This window comes from Clytia hemisphaerica, unplaced genomic scaffold (assembly GCF_902728285.1).
Source record: "Clytia hemisphaerica strain Z4C2 unplaced genomic scaffold, Clytia hemisphaerica genome assembly, whole genome shotgun sequence".
Classification (NCBI taxonomy): Eukaryota; Metazoa; Cnidaria; class Hydrozoa; order Leptothecata; family Clytiidae; genus Clytia; species Clytia hemisphaerica.
In genome coordinates this window covers 2,250,129-2,271,199 of record NW_027103621.1, presented here as the reverse complement: position 1 = coordinate 2,271,199, position 21,071 = coordinate 2,250,129, and the positions used below count along the sequence as shown (strand labels likewise).

General features: G+C 36.0%; 1 protein-coding gene across 1 annotated transcript; it reads left to right on the top strand.

Moving 5' to 3' along the window:
• Nucleotides 1-1,007: 1,007 nt before the first annotated feature.
• Nucleotides 1,008-15,817, top strand: LOC136802360 (uncharacterized). Its single transcript, XM_067059086.1, has 8 exons — nt 1,008-1,306; nt 1,911-4,230; nt 4,603-4,655; nt 12,414-12,505; nt 12,823-13,183; nt 13,368-13,453; nt 13,646-13,915; nt 15,139-15,817. Exons 1-8 carry the CDS (start codon nt 1,128-1,130, stop codon nt 15,288-15,290), a joined length of 3,513 nt encoding a protein of 1,170 aa, XP_066915187.1. The 5' UTR covers nt 1,008-1,127; the 3' UTR covers nt 15,291-15,817.
• Nucleotides 15,818-21,071: the final 5,254 nt, after the last annotated feature.

Below are 21,071 nucleotides of genomic sequence, written 5' to 3'. Positions count from 1 at the left end.
TTTATCCCTACTGAGGAAAAGAAGTTCTACCAGGACTGAGACAGGCAATTATGGACAAAAGGTTGTAGACAAATGAAATTTCAGTGGAAAATGATGAGAAATAGAGCAAAATGACTCTTCAATGTGTCTGAAAGGGGAGGGAAGCTAAGAAAAACACTTTTGAAGTCGTTACATTGTTTTTGAATTGCTTTTGAGGGAAGCACAAGCAAAAAATCAGCGTTTTGATACTGGTGTAAGCCAGTTAATATAGCCCTTGTGGTTAGCCCTTGTGGTTAGCCCTTGTGGTTAGCCCTTGTGGTTTGCCCTTGTGGTTAGCCCTTGTGGTTAGCCCTTGTGGTTTGCCCTTGTGGTTAACCCTTTTGGTTTGCCCTTGTGGTTAGCCCTTGTGGTTTGCCCTTGTGGTTAGCCCTTGTGGTTAGCCCTTGTGGTTTGCCCTTGTGGTTAGCCCTTGTGGTTTGCCCTTGTGGTTAGCCCTTGTGGTTTGCCCTTGTGGTTAGCCCTTGTGGTTTGCCCTTGTGGTTAGCCCTTGTAGGTGACTTTGAAAGGCTTTGGATGGGTTTGAAAAGCATGATTGGGGGTGTATCAGTACGTTCCCCTTGCTATTGTACCAACTAGCTCTTTTAAAATCATTTTACTTACACGTTATCTTGAACACTTCTCTTGTTTACTGTTAAACATGGATTCAAAGGAGATTCGAAAATTCAGACATCATTTCTAACCACACTTGGACAATGTATGATCAATACATTTGTTTACTGAATTGATCAATTTTCTGGTGTAACATTGTTCTAAAACCGGTACCATACCAGTCTTAAACAGAAAATCATTCACTCTTTATTGTTTGATACTGGATACTCGTTCCGGATTTTTCCTTATATTTTAAATATCATCCGAAAAAATCTCGGAGTTTGTAAAATATTTTTCATATTGTACGAGCAAATGTCTGATACTATCATAACATACTTTATAATTCCGACCTCAAATATTAATGTTTTTTATATTCTAGAGAAGTTGTACTAAAATCAGAAAAAAAGAGAAGAAATAGAAAAAACAAGAAATAAAACAAGAAATAAAAAAAAAACAAGAACTAAAAAGACAAGAAATTAAAAAACGGGAAATAAAAAAACATGGGACCACCAAGAATTCTCAGTTGTATCGATGGAAATGTTATTACCAGCAAAGAAAATCTACCCATTGGTGTTACAGAGGAGAAAAAGACAAACATACATTTTCCACTTTTTCAATGTCCAACGTGCAAAGTTGAGATGAGAAAGAAGTTGAGAGATCATATGAAACACAAACACGGGTGATTTTCTTTTTTTTCATTACACTTAATATACCTTTTCGACCGTAGCCCGCGCGACAATTGGCGGCTACGGTCGAAAAGGTGTATTCAACTCGCGTACCTTGTACACTGGATCGAAACTATTTCTTCAGCACTTGTGCTTTCGCTAACGGGCCATTCCATTTTATGTCCCTACAGGGGGTGGACGAACATTTCCAGGTGTTAAAAGACTAATTTTAGTTCGTCAGCTCATTAGTTCTTGGGCAAAATGGTTGTAGGGTATGTGCGAGCTGTAAAGGTCCCTTTTTTAAACGCTCAAAAGCCTCAAAAGCCTGCAAATCGTAAAATACTGAAAAAAAGATTAATTCTTTCAAGTCAACCAGGGAAAAGTCTCCGGCTTTAATTTTTGATCCAATCCAGGGTTTCTAGGGGTAGCAAGATAAACGAGAAAAAATATTGAAATAGATAAAGTCGAAATGATGATAAAAGTTGTCTGTAACTTGAAATTAAATTTTATTTTCAACTGATGATCGTCTCCACGGCTTGAAACTATTAGTATTGAAATAAAACACATTAAATTCATTCGACAATTAGTATAACTTTGAATTTATAAATTTCTTTTCAGCTTCCCTCTTAAGCAAGGGTCTTTCATTGCGAGCAAACAAGAGCGAACACAGATATGCCAACGAAAGCATAAGGGGAACCACATCCTTTTACCATGTGAGATATGCAATCACTGGATGTGTAGTATAAATACTTTCATTGATCATATGGAAAAACATAAGATTTATCGTACTGGTGCTTTGGCATTGATTGAATCACATAAGATGAAATTTTGGAATACTAAATCTGTGTTGACTCGAGAGCTTGACAATTTCGGAAACCTGGTGACGACAACAACCAAATTTGATTTAGATTCAATGCTGTCTTCAGATACACAGAAAAGAGCAATCGCATTCAAATCAATGGAGGACCGCTCTCTTCCCACGAAGACAATTAAATTATGTACGAATGCAGGGTCGCCGCTGACGAAAATTAAAGAAAAGTCACCTGGCAACATTTCTTCTCCTCTTCCAAAAAGAGGAATCGAAACCAACAATACATCAGTTAACTTCAGTTGTTTCAGCATACGCGAATCAACGAGTGTTAGTTCAAAGGCAGGCTCGTTGATAAATAATGAAAAGACATTGAATAAAGGGACTTTGTGTACAACCTCTTTATTTGACAATGTCGGCACTCCTCCGATTAATAAAGCATACACAACAATGAATCCAACATCTTTAAAAGAAGCGCTGCTAAAGGCTCGAAATGAATCGCGTAAACGAAAAATCGAAGCAGTCCTCACTGAAGATGATGATAAAATCATATCAAAAAACTCAAAAATCGGACGCATTGAATCAGAAGTCGAATCGCCTGAAATTGTCAGTGAGAAAAAACGAACAATTGAGGGACGAAGCAGTGCTGGTGTCGGTAGTAGTGATCTTCCTACGAAAAAGACCAAACTTGATAAAGATAAGACAGGTTCTAAAACAAGATCTAAGAAAATTAACCTTTCTAAAAAGATGAATTTAGCTGGCTTGATGTCTTTTTGCCCTGAGTGTAATTTAGAAATGCAAACGAAACATATACGCGGTCATTTGGAAACCAAGCACAGTTACGTAAAGATGCAACTAAAAGTTGAATACGCGAGACAGCGCAGAATGGCGCTCTGCTTTAACACCCATCATGGTCAACACGGTGTCATGCGTTGCCCTGACAACTCATGTGATAAGTGGATATGTGCTGGAGGGATAAGTTTTCAGGATCACATGCAATACAAACATGGTTCTTCTCTTGCTGATTCTCTAAAATTAAGAAAAAAACTTATCGAAAAGTTTCACGGTGGTCAAGTTGTACTCGTTAGAGATATGATGCGCAAAGTTAAAGAGCCGAGTACTTCATCATTTGTTGATTCAACATTGATTCTTGGCGATTCTAACACTACTGAAGTCCAACATTCCCAAAGTTCGACTGCAGCAAAAACTGAATTCAAAATAAGCGAAACTGTAACTGAAAAGGAAACAGATTCTAACCGTCCCAAACCAGCACTGAGTCAGAATGATAATGTTTCTATTATCAACCTTAGCGATGATAAGATTTCAAAACCATCAGAAAATCCCACAAATTTAACTGCTGAAAAGTCGAATGTAAATTCTGAAACCAAACACTTAAATCATCTCAAAACGTTACAGTTTCAATCACCTACACCAACAGTAGATTCAAGTACAAATGTCAAACATTCTGCAATTAAACTGTCGAAACTTCCAAAACTGTCAGATGAAAGTAATGCTTATAATAACCTTGATCTAAAACAGAGCGCTGTGACCGTTCAAGAAAAAGCTGCCTTGACATCAAAATATACACCAATTCAATGTTATCCGAGAGACGCTTTGAAAGTATCCAATAGCCAGAAGTCTGACAGCGAATTATTCGAACAAGTACATGATTCGTCCATTAATGTAACATCAATCCCTAAAAACATGCCGAATAACAGATATGCTCCTCAGTCTAGCAACCTACAAGAATTCATTAAAAAATCGATCATAAAACCTTCCTCGAACCCGGAAAACGATTCTTCGCAACTTCAGAATGAATTGCCAGCTGAAATTATACACGAAAGTCAAGAAAATGCGACTTGTGGTGCCAACATTGAAAAAATTACAGAATGCAGCGAGAATAGCCTTGTAGCCACCCATTATAACACTGAAATTGTTGCATTGAAAAATTCACTCGAGATTGTGAAACATACCACAGATTTACGGAGTACCTTGAAACACCAAAGCACCCAAACCGAATTATCCATGCCACATACCACAATACATAGGGTTGACGCCAAGTCCCAAACCGTTAGTCTTTCGCCAGACTGTTTGAATGGGAATGTCTCGGTGTCCAGCCACACCCTCAAAGTGAGTTTTCGTTTATATATGTTTTGGCGAACGCGACAGTCTTTAGAATAACTAATTATTCCACATACATTACTTTCCCTCAGCCAATAAAACATGATAAATTATCTTGTCTCTAGGTAACTGCTTTGGAGTAATTAGTTATTCCTTAGTTATTTAGTTATTTTTATTTATCTTTTTTGGAATCTATCAACGCCGAGAAAAGACGTAACATACAGTTCTCGAGGCTAAAAACCATCGTCACTTTACCACTTTAACATATTCTTGATTCGATTGATTTCTCCTTAAAGAATTTACAAAATATTATGTTTTGTCATCTTTTTTATGCTTCAGACGTCAATAAGTTGACATAATTTGAATTAATTTCTTTTCAAGGAATTGGTGCAAGACCTTCAAAATATTTCAACAACCGCTAAACTATTCATCAGGTGAGCTAATTCATTTGACAATCGAATTGAAGCATGATCAAAAATTCAAACACATACTTTCCGTAAATTCACAGTTTAGGCGCCCCTACATTTGATAGATATGTTCGTTTCATGTCTTTTTTTTATTCAGGAAAGCTCCTGAAATCAAAGAAAAGTTGACAATGGTATGCAAAGAAGTTTTGATGGATTTCTCTGAACCCCTTAAAAAAGATTTTGCAAAACAATAGCCTAATTTGAAATTTGAATTTTTTTTGTATTTGATTTTGTATTCGAGTTTTGTTAAATTTTGTTAAATTTTGTTTATAGACCAGCGTCCGAGATTCAAAAAATGCCTTAAAACAGGTTTTCGTAGGGAACCACTTAGATTAGGACAAATATTCTGACATTATGCTCCTAATAGAGTGTAGAATTGACAAAAAAGTTTGCCCTTTGGATCTCCTGCACTTTTGGAGTGAATTCTTTTTTAGTTAATCACGAGAAATTATCAAGGGTCCTCCTTTGCTATAACGGTTTTCTCGAAGTTTGAAATCAAATATTTGATGGAACAATCTCTTATCAGCTTCTGCTCGAAAAGTAGATAAAGAAATTGGGGTTATTTGTTAAGTTTCGACACCTGGTGCCGAGAAATAGCTTTTTTAAGGCGAAAAATCGACATTTCGTCAGCATTTAGCTGGGATCATATTCAGAAAATAATTATTCCCACAACTGGATAGCCCTGAAATAGTAGTATCCAAAAATTGTATGGTTTGTTAAATTTAAATATCAAGATCTCGATTTTTGGATAGCTCGGTTCGTTTGTGCGTTAGTTACCAGCTTTTCTCGAGATTGGCTCCTTCAATTTTTCTGATTTTTGGCACAAAGATGCATAACTATTAAACCTCAAATGTGACGGAGCTCGATTGTCGTAAAAATACGGCTAGAAAAAGGGTTTTTTGGACTTCGTGAAATATTGGATCATTGTTTTTTTTCTGATTTTCTTGCATGGAAGTAGGTAATAAATGGCTCAAGCAGATTTTCGTAAAAAAGATTTTCGGTGAAATTTTGGTTTTTTAGTGTTTTTTTTTTAGAAACAATCAGCAGTTTTTCATATTATCATATCATCATATTATCACACGGGGGGGGGGTGGTCGGTATTAAATTCTCAGACATATATGAGTACTAAAAGAGTTTTTGAGAATTTTTTACATACCGCCATCCCATTTTAGAGGTAGTATTTTATTACCCATGTACTAAAAGTTTTTGGGACATTTTAACACAGAGAACACCCAATTTTCGTCTTCACAAAAAAAATTCTCAAAAGTGCTGATTTTCGCCACATAATATATATTTTTGGAAAAATTGAAGCTTTTAAACAATACTGCCTCATTAAAATTGAGCAAACATTAAAGACATTTTTCTGAATGCATAAATAATTGAACTCAGGACAATTTTCTTTGAAAGATTAAAAAAATGATGAAAATCACTAATTCTAGTACCAAAAAACTAAATAGTACCAAGTGGGTGGTACTAGAAGGATTTTTAATTTTTTTTTGGTATACCACCACCACGTCACTAAACACCATAATGTCCTAGATTTTAGTACTGACCCTCCCTCCTTACCTTAAAAATGAATTTTCTCGAGATCTAAACACCTAATTGTTTGCTCTAAACTCCTTGCTTCATTAATAATTGGTGGATGAGGCGGCGAGCTTAGTTTTTTTGCTAATAATAAACTTAAGTGAGAGTGTAGGATTTCATGTATTTTTTGAAAAGTTCTTTTTATGAAAACATTATTTTTAAATTTTCTCAGGAACGGTCATAACCACATGGGAAAAAGCTATGAACAACGCATCTATGCCTACACGTTTTTTTTTATAAGAACAAACTATATAAGAACATAAGGCTTCGAGGCCCAAAAATTTAAGAACATTCTAAGAACATTCTAAGGCTTTGGAGACTTAAAAACATGCAATTTCTTAAGAAATTACAACAAAATGCTCAAAAAATGCTGAAAATAAGAACATTTTAAGGACATTTTTAGGCTTCAAATCCAATAAACTAAGAACATCCGAAAGCTTCGAAAATTTTTGACGTTCTTATAAAAAAAAAACGTGTATGACTTCCATTCTGTTTTGATTTTTTGATGGTATATTTTGTGGCCACAGTGTGGCACCATCATGGCGTGTTGAGTTGCATACAAGTTATCAAGCGAAGAAAAATTAATCAACATTGACACTTGGGTCCGGGGGACGGACGGGTTTTTATATTGCAAAAACCTTCAGAATACTTCTACCTCAAAATATTTTTTGGGGATTGTAGTTGACTTAAAATGTTAAACCCTTTCTTTATTTTATAGAATATTGATCAAAATAGAATAAAAGACAAAAAATTAAAAAACACAATGGGACCACCAAGAATTTCTGGACATTGTATGGTCACAAGCAATCAAACTCTTAACCGACCACTCGCACCTACCGGTACCAAAAAGAAGAAAAACAAAAATAAAAAGAAAGAAAATCTATATCAATCAACGAACCCGATAGTGAAAAAAGCACAGGGAAATAACGGCTCAAACCCTGGTCTCATCAAGTACCAATGTCCAGCATGTAAAATAGAGTTACTGGCTAACACTCCTAGTAATGCTACCAACTTGTTGAAAATTCATTTAATGGTGGAGCATAGGTAGGTAGTAATACCAACGTTTTAGTATGATTTAAATTTATCTCGAAATACTTTGATTTGTGCATGATTTTCTTTTTCTCCAGTCCATAGTTGCGCCTCTTCGATTAGGAAATACTTACGCAAATTATTGAAAAATTTTTGTTTCTGTTGATTCGTTGATATAGAACCTGAGAAAAAATGGGTCAGATTTGTAGAACGGCACCTGGAGTGTTTATTTTCTCGCTGATTTTCTCGCTAAGAAGAAGAATTATTAATGCATTTAATGATTAAACAGAAAAACGGTTTTTATTCTTAATGGAAGAGAATAATTCATTTGTCCTTCTTTCAATGTTCAGGTACCAAAAGAAACGATCAGTTACAGAAGCTTTAAAACAAGAACGCATCATAATCTGCAAACGAAAACATCACGGTGAACATATCATAATGCCATGTGAAGAATGTAGAATTTGGTTATGTTGGGATTCCCTTATCGACCACCTTCAGTTAAAGAAACATAACATGGATCGATTAGGTGCCATTGATTTCATGATCACATTAAAAAAGAAGATTTGGGGTCAAAATGCTCCTAAAGCCAGAGATTTAGACGATTTTGGACGGCGTCTCCCAGCTGCGAATGAACAAAGTTCGTGTAAAAACAGCCAAAGAGCAGATATTTCCACGAATAATGCCCAGAAAGATTCAATTAATTCACAAAAATCCATCACATACCTCCCATCATCCAAAACTAACCCATCTCTATCTACACCTTCTATCGCTAGCAAACAAAAAGTGGTGATGAAGAAAAGCTTTATGAGCGACGCTTTAAGTTCACTCAAAAGTACTGGGTGCCCACCCATTAATAGTGCTTATACTACAATCAACCCTACGCTTTTGAGAGAAGCTTTAAAGGATGATAAAGCACAATATGAGAAAGACTTTTCATTAACGAAAGATGTGAAAAGCAATGTCGGTGAAAAACGAAAATCGATTGTTATTGACGATGATGAAGACACTAAAGTGATTAACATCCAGCCTTCAAATAAATCAAAACGCTCTGAGCCTTCAAAGAGTAATTCCCAAACACTCGAGAACAATAGTCTATCTACAGACTACAAAATTTCAGCTCCTGCTGTTGATGCTGAATATGAGAGGGAGAAAAACAGTAGCAATAAAGCAAGAATTGATAATAAAGCTAGTCTCCGTGTGGTTATAACTGATGTAAAAGAAGTTAATATGCAAAAAGTTAAGGTGGCTGCAAGTTGCCCTGTATGTGGAAGAGAATTTAAAATGAAACAAATGAAACTAATTAGCCATCATTTGGTAAGAAAACATGGTTTTAAGTTACGACAAGCTCTTATGGAGGAGGTCAAGCAGACACGATTGGCTAAGTGTATGAAACAGCACGGAGGAAAACATATTCTTCTGCCATGCGCAGTCGATCAATGCGACATGTGGTTTTGCAGCGATATGAGTTTTGAACAACATATGAGGATGAAACATTGTATGTCTATGCCTGATGTTTATAAAGCGAGAGACGAGTTAGTTAAAAAACATTGGGGTGGTAAAAAAGTACTTGTCAAAGATATCTTATCAGGAATTAGTACCAACAATAAAAGTACATTAAATTCTAATGCTAAATCCAGTATGGAAGATTCAATGATATCTAAATCCAACACTGAAATCAGTACGCGAAGACCTACTGAAAAGTCAACAAATACATCCAAGTCTTCATCTTCAACCAGTACCGGTGAAGAAATAACTACTGAAGATACAAGGACATCTAAATCTAACGCTGGAATGAGTGAACACATCACCACGGAACATACAAAGACATCTAAATGTAACACTGGAAACATTATCACGGATTCTTTCATGAAAGAAAAAACACAAATTGAGAAAAAAAATAACACTGGTGCTAAGCAGGAACAACATTCAACTCAAAAACCAACAGTTTATGGAGGAAAAGCAAACCCTATCACTATTGATATTGATTTAATTGAAAATGAAACTCTTTCTCGAAATAAAATGAAGTCAAAAACCAAAGAAAATATCAAGGACATCGAAAATAAGGAATTATTTGTGCTCAAAACTCCGTCTAACTCAGTTGCTACGGAAATTAAACTCGATATATTTACGAAAACAACAAGCGAAGATCTTTCAAAATTGTCTGCGCCTTCTTTCGAAGCTGAGAAAGAAGTTGGTAAAGGTAATAAAGGTTTTGTACTAAACACTAATGATGAAAGTGCTAGCATTATATCTAAGTCGTTCGTTGGATCAGAAGCTTTGGAAACGGAATGTGATAGAAATTCTACCACGGATGTAAAAGAGAGTTTTCTGGAGACTGTGATCGCGGAGGAAAAAGAACTAAAATCGAGCACACGGGAAAATGCCAGTGATCAAATAAAATCAACAGAAAATGGCGACGCTTTATTTGGGATTTCATGTGAGAAAGTTTCTTTAAAAGCAAAACGTGACGGAGATATCATTATGGTTAATCAGAGTCGTCAAGAAATACCGGAGCCTTCGATTAAAGAAGAGGGAGAAACAAGTGTCACCAATCTCTCGTGTAAAGACTCGTTTAAAGTTACAACGCAACCTTGTCAAACGCTGGAGGTATATAAAACTATTTACTTGTTAGAAGAGATCCTCTTTACAATGTCCCATTGATCGATATTGTTTTCTATTTACTACCTGGGTAGGTTTAAAGAATATTTGTTTATGTTTTTAACAATCAGCATCAATCGCGATCGACTTCTGATATTGAGTGAAGGCTGATAAGGAAGTAGAAAATGTAACGAGATTTCTAATTTTGTCATTGCTTTCAAATTGGCGGATGGCTTTTGTTTCTGGGTCTTACATGGAAACAAAGTTCTACCTTTCAATAAGAAGAGATTTGTCAAAACTCATTCAAGAACTCATTTTCTTTACTTAAGTAAATAAATTACCTTTTTACTCAGGAATTGGTTCAAGATATTCAAAACATCACAACAAACTTTTTATCAGGTAAACTTCTGCAATTTCCATATCGGAAGAAGATGGAGTCTTTGAATCGAATTAATGAAATTTGATATTTTGCCGAATGTAAAATCAAACAAAGGCTTTTTTCGCTTTGCTGATCTTCCCCTGTTTTTGCACATGACATACACGTTTTTTTATTATAAGAACAAACTGTATAACAACACGAGGCTTCCATGGCCTAAATATTAAGAACAAATTAAGAACATTTTAAGGCTTCGCTGACTTGAAAACAGGGCCATTATTTTCATTTTCATGTTTAACTTTGTCATTAAATTAAATAATCAAAAAGGTATTTCTTTTTCACTGAAAATCGTTTTTTCTTTCTCCAGGAAAGCACCAGATCTTGAAGAAAGGTTGACATTGATTTGCAAAGAAGTACTTGTGGATCTATCAGAACCTGTCAGGAGGAACATTCGAAATAAAGAAACAATCAACCCTTGAAAAATGACAATTCTAAGTTTTTAAAGTTGACCCTTTATTGATTGGAACACCTATTACGTTTATTTTGTAGTATATTGGACTAAGCATCTGATTTTTCTGTAATTTCGAATTGCATTATACTATAAGTTTTTATGCTGCTTAATTTTGTAAAATAAGCACAGATTACTCCAAGGGGCCGTCCACATAGTACGTACGCACTGAAATGTCGAAAATCGGATACCCCTCCCCCTGTACGCAAATGGCTATACCCCCTGGTAAGTACGTACTTTTCATCCACCCCCCCCCTCGGTTGAAGAAAATTTCGAATTCAATTCGTTTGGTTCGGACCTTTATTTCATACATTAGACTCAATGATGTTTATTAAGAAACTTTTTCTATTCCTTGGTGCGTATAAGAAACGTAAAAATCGACAAAAAACAAGCAAAAAAGGGCTATGAAACACTTTTCTCTGCGTACGTACATTTTCCTTTTACCCCTCCCCTTCCCCCGTACGCAAGCATACGCTTTTAAGAAGACTCCCTCTCCCCCTTAGTGCGTACGTACTATGTGGACGGCCCTCAAGTGTGTTATGTTTTGGTATGTTTCGGAAAAACCATATCCTGTTTTTGTTTTTGAGAAAGTTGAATTTTTTATACAGTTGACTCTCTATAATTCGATCTTCAAGGGACCAAGAATTTTCTTCGAATTAGAGAAAGATTCGTTACAGAGAGTATTCTTTATTTCTAGCTGAGGGGACCATAATATTTTAGTTCAAATTATAGAAAGATTCGAAAAGTAGAGGTTCGAATTAGCGAGAGTTCACTATAGTTTGTATTTATCTTTGATTTCTTCGTCTCTCGATTCAAATGCGAAATCTCGAGCTTGCATTGTGTTTTTTTGTGAAATTACTCTCGGGTGCCTAATAAACGTACATGTACGTATTTGTAACCATTAATTAAATTCAATGAACTAAATTAACTCACTAAGCAAAATTCTTGTACTCCATCTTCTTGCACTAATATTTTTCCGGGGTAGAAACTCCTAAATAATGTACAAGCTACCCTGTCTGTTCTTTGTTTCTTTGTTAGTAGCCCCCTCCCCTTGTTTCTGCATATTTTTAATTGCAATTATCATTTCAGTCATATGTCATTTCGATTGTACAACAATCTAAGCATTATTGCATTTTTATTGATAATTTTTTTATATTTTAAAGGTAGAACTAAAAAGAAAGTGACGAAAGACCCCAACCTAAAATAATTCCTGAAATAAAAAACAAAGACTGAGGAGGAACTAAAAATACATGTTTTTTTTTTATAAGCAAGTGTATGCCCCTTGGTCAGGCTCGTGTATGCTTAAGTTCTCAAAGCATCCAGGCATAGTTTATGCTTATTAGATGCTTAAGAATTATGCTTATGATTCACCTCGAGCCAAGTTTTTTAATGAAATTTCAGAAATTTTGTAAAAAATTTGTTCAGATTTGATAGAAAAGTTTGGGATGAATTGACGTCATAATTTGTTGATACTATTGCATTGCTGTTTTCGTTGGGAGCAGATTCTTTCATTTTGCGACTTGATCTGAACGCCGCTTTCATAATGAGGTGTTATGAAAAGTACGTTTTGGTTGATTACTGTTTGTTTTCTGATATGTGCAGGTGTAATCATTTTATCTTTTCGATCCAGGGGCTGTGCGCGACATTCGCAAGTTGACCCTGAGGACTGGTGTCAAATTTGTGACTCGAAACGTGGATTTTATGTCAAAAGAACATTAAAAGGTTAGATTTATTGAACTTTTCAAGATCACGTAGAAATGTGTATCGTATTGTCGCGGTGGTTGTACCCCCGGAGGGGGATAGTGCAAATACGAGGGGCGTCAAAATCCACCAAGAGAAGTCATTTTGCCGTGCTTTTTGTCTTTTTTTCATTCAATAAATTCACATATACCTTTTAATAATCACAAATGATTTTAATCTCAATTGGTTCCGCATTAACGAGACAATCCTGTGTTCCGGGGTACTATCGTGAGTGCTTTATGTGTGTCGTACATAAGCCACTTCCATGAAAATGTATGATATTATCTTTTCCTTTTTAGACAACTCTCCACCTATCTTCAGTAACCGCACGACATTCTTCGCATTCAGAGGACAAAATCATTCCTTTCAAATATTGGCTGAGGACCCTGAAAACAAGACGGTGAATTATGCGATTAAAGGCGTATCTGATGAATTTAACATTAGTAAAGAAGGGGTCTTGACTTCCACATCCAAAGATGTTGACAGTTTCAAAATCGTGATAACAGCAACTGATATTTGTGGAGAATTTTCAGAGAAAGAATTTGTTTTCGAATCAAAGAAATGTTCTTGCGAAAGTGAAAATGGTGGTTTTTGTGAATGGAATGATGAAACGGGAAATGACATGAGATGTGTTTGTCCCGATGGTTGTGTCAAAGATGGGTACGATTTTTAACAAAAATTCGAAAATGTGTTTTAGGGCTATGTATGTAACAGTGCATTTAAAATTTCAATCGTTTCATTTCCCTTGAACGGGTATTATTTGAAAAGTCATTTCTTAACTACTGTACCATCGGCTACATTCAACTACAATTATTTTCTAAATGTCATTTTGAATTATTTTTAGGCATTGTTATACTGACGGTGAAACTCATCATGCTGATTGGTGCGAAATTTGTGACGTAAACATGGGAAGTTTCGCTAAAAGAACGGGTAAGTGGACTATCTCTTTTCTGACATCTTTTCAGAGATCTTGTAGCCGAAAGAGCCGCTTGGACTCATTACAAACGTAATCGAAAAAAAGGAACTAGACTAAAACAAAACTATACGATACAATACCAATAATGTCTTCTCTTATTTTTAATCTGGACAAGTAGTAACTATTCCTTCCTGTTCCCTTCACAGACAACCTTCCACCAGTTTTCAAAAACAACAAAACCAGATTTTACGCCATGGTCGATCATAAAAATCCTTTCCAACTCATTGTAGAAGATCCTGAAAAAAAGCCAATAAATTTTAGTATCTCTGGCAATAAAGATGCCGGAATATGCGTCAATGAGTCTGGTATCCTCACCATCAAACCACAGGATGGTTCTGAAGTCACCACAGTTGTGGTTCGAGCAATTGACATTTGCGGTGCTTTTACGGACCAAGAATTTGTCTTTGATACGCAAGGTTAGTTTAGTGAAGCTCGACTTTCTCTGCTTTGGTTCATACTGCAGTTTCGGACATGAATGCGTCATCTTAGGACGCCTTGGCTGAAATTTCGATACTTGCCAATGTGAAATATTTCTGAAAGATAATCCTATTTAAGATTCTACACATCCAGCTCATTTCAAGATTGTAATTTGCTCCTTACTTACGCATCCGATCCATCTCAAGATTATTACTTTATCCTCAACCCTATTTCAACCTAGGCTTTTAGGAGCAGTTTAGAACTAGGGGGGTGGGGGGCTTTTCCTGTACCACCCCTTAACTTTTGATCTAGTGGGTCTTTTTGAATGAAATTTGGCACACAAGATCCTTGTCACATAAGGTAACTTTCAAGAAAAAAATTTTTTTGATGTCGTCATTCATCATGCGCGAAGTGAGCAAAAACCGAAAATTTCCTATGTTCTTATAAATAGCTATTGTATTCTAACAAAGGCTTTAGAAAAAAGTTGGCTGAGTTTAAACTGCTTATTTCATCCTAAATATTCAATAAATTAACGATAAACGATATATTTGACATAAAAAATAAATTTGTATTGGAAAAGTGTCAATTTTTTTTTATTTTGAAGCTAAATAAAAGTTAGGAATTTACAGAAAATTTCACGTCAAACGGCAAAAGCTCTATTATTTCAGGAGCTATTACCAATAATTTTACCTCCGAACAGGCCGAATAGGGTAAAGCAAGAATATTCTTGCTTAAAATCATGAAAGCTTTAATTCATACTGCTCCTAAACTTTCCTTACCCGTCAAACATCGAAGCCACAGACCTTGTTCATCAGCTCGAATATTCATTTACATGCTAAAGCAACTTAGACCATGTTCAGATGTTACGGTTTCGTATCGCGCTGAATCGAAACGGGCTCGAAGCACTGTGTGAACGTCAAAATTCGAAGCGTCAAAAAGAAGACGTCAAAGAAGACGTCGAAAAGAAGATGTCAAAAAGCAAAACAGATCGAAACGGCTGATACGTTTTCGCTCCACTATTTTCATTGGAACGGAACTGCTCCGTTTCGTTGCTCCGAAACGTTCCGAAATCAATATGATCATTTCCATTCTTATCAAATATCATACCGGAGCGATACGAAACCGTAACGCCTGAATATAAATCTTAGAATTTTATGATAGGCTCTCAAAGTTTTAACATAGCTGCCATTAAATTTTTCTTCTTTATTCTTCTTATATTCAGTGTGTGAAGATGACATCAATTATACTTACGCCTTCCGATGCAACATATGGGCGGAACACCATGTCTGCAAAACCCACCCGTCTATGATGCGAAAACATTGCGCTGGTTCGTGTAAATATTGTGATAATTTGAATGATTACAAAACACTTTAAACACTTTAAGCAGTCAGTGTTTTCATCGTATGTTTTCATCTACCTGTACATAAAATTCTAAAGCTGGCATAGTCAAGAAAAACAGAAAATCAGGCATATGTCTTTTCGATTCAGAAAGCGATTTTACTTTCTTGGAATACAACGTAATGGTCGATGACGCCAAATATTACAATTGACGGGATAAGGATGAATTTGAAATGCAGGACGTGGCAATAGATTTTAGATACCTTGAGGGAACTAATTATGAATTCTTCAACAAACGGATTTTTGGATGTCACTTGGGTGAGGAATAAGATGCAATGGCGTGTACGAAAGATCGTTAATAAAGCTATCAGTGTATTCGATGCGATTGTACTGAACTCGTAAAACAATTCTGTTTAGGTTAAATCTATATTTCAAGACTGTAAAATCTATATTTTTAGAATGAGTTGATTCCATCATACATTGAATGTATTGTTTGTAGATTTTCGAACTTGAACTTTTTTGATTATTTTCTTTTCTAAATAAAATATCTTGGAAAACACGGACTATGACTTTGAGCTTCGGCTTTTCAGAACATAGTCTACTAGTAAAACGTTGACTAGCATTTAGCTTCAACCCTCCCGCCAGCTGAAAGATGCATCTTTTTCTAACATATAGCGTGCTCTTCGCCCTTCATCAACATGGCCAGATACATCCTTCATATAAATTTCAGCCACGCGTCAATGATTGTAGTAAAATTGATTACGGTTTTTGACCAAAAACAAGGCCCGTGTATATACGCTTTAAATTAGAAAAGTTATAGTACTTGCGAAACTTATTTTGACGAGAACTGATTCTGGATTTTGATGAATCTGGCAAGATTAAGCTTCTCAAAATACCTGACTTAGTTTAAGCTCCTTGCTTAATTTAGTCCCTAAAAACACGCAGAAAAAAACAATATACCCTGTCATTCGTTAGCTGTGAGCACCACAGCTGAGCTTTCTCTGACATTCAACCTGTGTCGACGGACGGACTGTTAAGAATTTTATCAATCAATCAATCAATCAATCACTCAATCAATCAAAGAATCGAATGGATGGAGAGCTTATATCCCATTTTAAGCTTAAAGCAGATTACATATTTATTATCTGCGGTAGTTTGTTTAATTCTTCTGAGACCCGAGATCTAATGATGACCAATGAAATGAGTTTTTCTTTCAGAAAAATTTTTTTCTTTCGTTCAAGCATGTTCTGAACGTAATATATACACTAGAGAAATTAGAAATAAGTTGGTATTATAAAATATAAAATAATACTATATACCAGAGCGAGCCTGGAACCTAGAATTATGGATTATGAAGAAATTTAAATTTCATATTGAGGGAGTCGTACTCTACCTCTTGATCCACGGATAACCGGAATCTTCCGTAGGTCATCAAAATAAGCATTTCGTGAGAAAGATCTAATTTTAGAATCTGCACTAGTTGCTAAATACATAATCTGGCCAGTAGAGGACACAAGACGTTTTTATTGAGGTACGTCCCTCGATCGAGATCAGCCGTTAGTGACGGTGATTTGTGAATCGGGCCCGTCCTTCGACTAACGTTTTTTGTGTTTTTTTTTTCACAGAAAATGGTTTTAGCATACCTGGTCAAAAAAGAAAGCTACCTGTTTTAACACAATTTTACTTTTCGATATTTCTGCTGAAGGTTTTTGAACAAGTCACGTCTTGCGATCGCGTACTGGTTATGCCACACCGCCCTATACCTGTAAAACCGTCCCTTGATTGAGGAACGTGTCGTCTTAGCTTTACCTAGTTTCTTTGGCCTTGATATATCCTAACTGTTTGAGAAACAGATTTCATTTGTTGCAATAGGGAGGAAAGGGTTAGTTCCTAACAAAGCGGGGCAATCTCGCTGCCGTGGAAATTTTTCAAGAGCGAAAGTCCCATCATCAGGGAAAAAGTAAAAAGGGTGTTCACTGCAAAAGGCTGAGGAATTTTAAATGCAAATTTAGAGGTTTTATGTAGTTACTTGATGTAAGTTTATTTAGGGTTTTATTTATGACTATGCCAAGATATCTTAGACAAATGATGGAAGTCATTTTTTAGACACAAAATGTTATGAGTGTTCGATAGTTTTAAGTAGAATATTATTGCGTGTTTTTGTTGTGATTACCTTCTTATAAAACCCATTAAATCTATTGCACACCTTCTATTTTCTCAAAGAAAAAGTGCATGAAGGTGCTGCAAATATCCAAACTCTCCCACCTGATTGATACTGTGAGTGGTCCTAAATCCAACTACCTAAAAGCATATGCTTCCTAATTCTGGACAGTGGATAGTTTTCAATGTTTCAATCAATACAATGAATTGGATACTGTACATCTTTCCCGTAATTCAAACTTCTCAGAAATGGCCCGGGAAACTGTGTGCTCCAACGTTGTGTTAGGGTGGACAGGCCAAAATTTTCCCCTCAAATTTTGAAAACCAAACTAATTTTATTTGAAAGCCCTTACCTTTGTGAGAAAAATGAGGGGTCATTTGTTAAAGTAAAATTGGTTAAGTAGTTCGAAAGTTATTCCATTTTCAAACCACAAAAAAACCCTCTTTTCAAAGAATCGCCTCCTTACACCACGCCAGCAAGAAATAATTTTCGGAAGCACCAAAATCGCGCCAAAAATGGGGGATGAAATCTAGTCTTCCGTGTGGCGGGGCGTAAGGAGTTTTGCTGGCGCGGTCTGAAAATCGGCCCGATGACTGTTGTTAAACTTTAGCCTATCGCTATTGAGCTGGAAATGATAGCTAAAAACAAATTTTACCAATGAAAAGCTGAAACCCTTAGCTTTCCAACGATATATGGTAGCCCTGATAAAAATTTCAGGAAAGTGCCGAAAAATTGAAATTTCTTCTTTTTTCTCGATTTTAAGACGACCCGTAGATTATCGAAAAGGCTACCACGTGACATACTAAAGTACTATCTTTCCCGCGTTTTATAAAAAAAACCGCGAGTCTATAACTAATCCAGCTCAATAGCGATAGCCATTTAAAAAATCAGTGAGGCTGGAACATCGATTTTTGAGGATTACGATTTTGCCTCGCTAACCCAAATCTCGCAACCTCTTTATCTTAAAGGATGATCGAAATTAGAGTTTTTCAACGTTCCGAAAAAAACGCAAAGCAGAAATTTTTTCATCTTCACAGGATCGATTGTCAACAACAAAATACATCTTTTGGTCTTTGGGTTTGTTTCTGACGTTTTTCCTTCAAAGAATATCGATCACTTTCCTTTTCCCCTTGAGCGCGCGAGAAAAAAATGATTAGCTCGCATTCTCGCGCGGGCGAATAAAGATGAGGCGGCAATCTTGCACTGAGGGTGCTACTTAGTTTCCGCCCTATTTTGCACCCACCATAGAATGGTCCAAATACGGAGGTATTCCAAATGATAAACGATGTCGTTCTGTAAGTGTTTTTTTTTCTGATAGATACAAATAGTATATTGAATACTATTAACTTATTTATTTAAATATTTTTGAGCCCAAATTTAAATATCTGGTTTTAAATAAAAAACAAATGACAGCAGTTCTGTTTTTCCCTCAAATCCCCGGGAAAAGTTTTTTTGCCGACTTAGCTATTTTACAAATTTCGGAAAAGAACTCCCATAGGAATTCCGATTCATAACCCGATTGGTTCATTTCAGAACGGCTTCAAGAAAGTCATAATGGCAGATAATTTTAAAAGTTTCTCTGAGTAAATGTGTGAAGTTTATTGATGTTGATGGCTTGTTGATTCTTTAAAGAAAAAAGATAACAGGTATAGCTTTTTCTAATCCTGGAATATTGAGGTTCCAGCTACACTGAAAATGGTTGTCAAGGTAGACGGCGGTGCCACGAATTCTGAGTCGCCATTTTTTCACCTTGATGTCTAATAAATGGTATATCTTTTTATTGAAGGTAGGTAATGGGATGGGGTTTTTTTCTTTGTTTTCTCTGATAAATTCTGAGTATTTAAAAAAAAAGAATGAACAAGTTTGGAGTTGTTAAGGATAAGTTATGATGGATGGAATGTTATAATTTTGATTTTCAACTTGTTCCACGCAAAAAATCCCGACGAGTGCGCACTCTAGTTGTGTATAAAATTGTTTGGGAGGTAAACGAACGCGTTTTTTGGGTTTTTGTCTGCGAGGGGTTAAGGAAAGTGGGTTTTCAGCTTCTAACTTTTGATAGTGATCTTCTTTTGGCAAAAGATTTTCAGGGTGGTATAATATCATGAATAGATTGAACATACTAAAATTTGAGAGGATTTTGTTTGACAGAACTTAAGGAATATATAATAAAAAAACAACTTTCCCTAAGGAAACACAGGCAAAAACCAGAGGTGCCAACTCTCACGCATTGGACGTGAGACTCACGCATTCCAACACTGTCTCACGCAATTTTTCAAAAGTTTGATTTCTCACGCATTTTTTATATTTGAAAGAAATTTCCCCGATTTTCCGATTTTTGGAATAAATTTCCCCGATTTTCCGATTTTTGGAGAAAAAAATTCCCTGATTTTCCGATTTTTGGAATAATTTTCCGTTTTCCGAAGTCGGAAAATCGGAAAAATCGGGCTAAGATTTCGGATTTTCCTTCAAAATTTTTATCTCACGCCAAATGAACATCTTAAGTTGGCAGGTCTGAAAAACGGGTTTGTTTACCTCCAGAGCCCAAACGGTGGAGACCATCAAAATAATGCGCGCGCATTAGTTTTACGAATTACGGGAAAGGTGTATTGGGCCATTCCAGAAATTGTCTGTAACAGGGGGGCCAACAACACGGGATTTCCAAGCGCAAAAGTTTTCACTAAAATTCAAAATTGCGCTAAAATGGATCCGTTGAAATTGGGAGATAAACATAAATGGGACCAATGGTAGCGCGAGTACCGCTAAAAGTTCCCGCTTAAAACAAGAACTCGTTTGCTTATATCTGGCTTGTTTATATGTTCCTAAAAATACACTGCATTTGAAAAAAACAAAAAAACAAAGCTTTCAAGATGCTAGCAGAAGCTATAAGAAAGAGAAGAACAACAACTTTGGTGGTTCTTCAGTTGATTTGGAGGCTCTTTTGGCATCAATATTTTGGGTGTTTTGTAAGGCTTTTTGCCTGAAAACCGCAATATCGCGCTTTGTTTACCTCCCAAAAAGTGTTGCGTAGCAACAACACGAGGAGGTGGAATTTCCGATAAGGTGGAATTTCCGATAGGGTGTATTGAATTAAAAACAGCAAAAAAGACGAAAAGAATGGAATGGAATTTCCCACACATTTTGCGAAAGTACATGGATTTTCATCGGAATTTTCAAGCTTTCATATTATTCCTGTCTCTAAAGAAGGGTGTCGGAATTAGACGAGGGATGTCGATATTAGACCATGAACTTAGGCAAGGGGAATTTGATGTTCTGTTTACCGTCAACTGCCCGCATCATGCTCCTGAGCCGCCGCTCAAAAAAGTTTATTATTTCTTAAAAACTCATTATTTTCTTCTTTTCCTGTGCCAAGCTATCCAAAACACTCAAAGTGAATCAAAAATAACATCTTCGCTAACAAAATGTGCGCCTCAAGTAAAAAACATGGTTCCAATCACGTCCGCGAATGGGGCAGACATTTTTTTAAGCAGTGTGGGTGGCTACAAGGGCGTTTTAGAAATTCTCGTTTTAGATGCGTCTCGAATGCGTTTGAATTTTCGTGCTTGTCATTTTGATGCAGCTCGATTTCACGGTGGAATTCAACTTCGTTGGAGATGGGAAGCACCAGGTGTAGGAATAATGAATAATGAATAATGAAA

What these genes read in the sequence shown, in the direction of transcription:
- LOC136802360 (XM_067059086.1), top strand. Translation starts at nt 1,128, where the DNA reads ATGGGACCACCAAGAATTCTCAGTTGTATCGATGGAAATGTTATTACC. An exon ending in CATATGAAACACAAACACGG is followed by an intron (nt 1,307 to 1,910) that starts GTGATTTTCTTT and finishes ATTTCTTTTCAG; the next exon opens with CTTCCCTCTTAAGCAAGGGT. An exon ending in GATGGTTGTGTCAAAGATGG is followed by an intron (nt 13,184 to 13,367) that starts GTACGATTTTTA and finishes AATTATTTTTAG; the next exon opens with GCATTGTTATACTGACGGTG.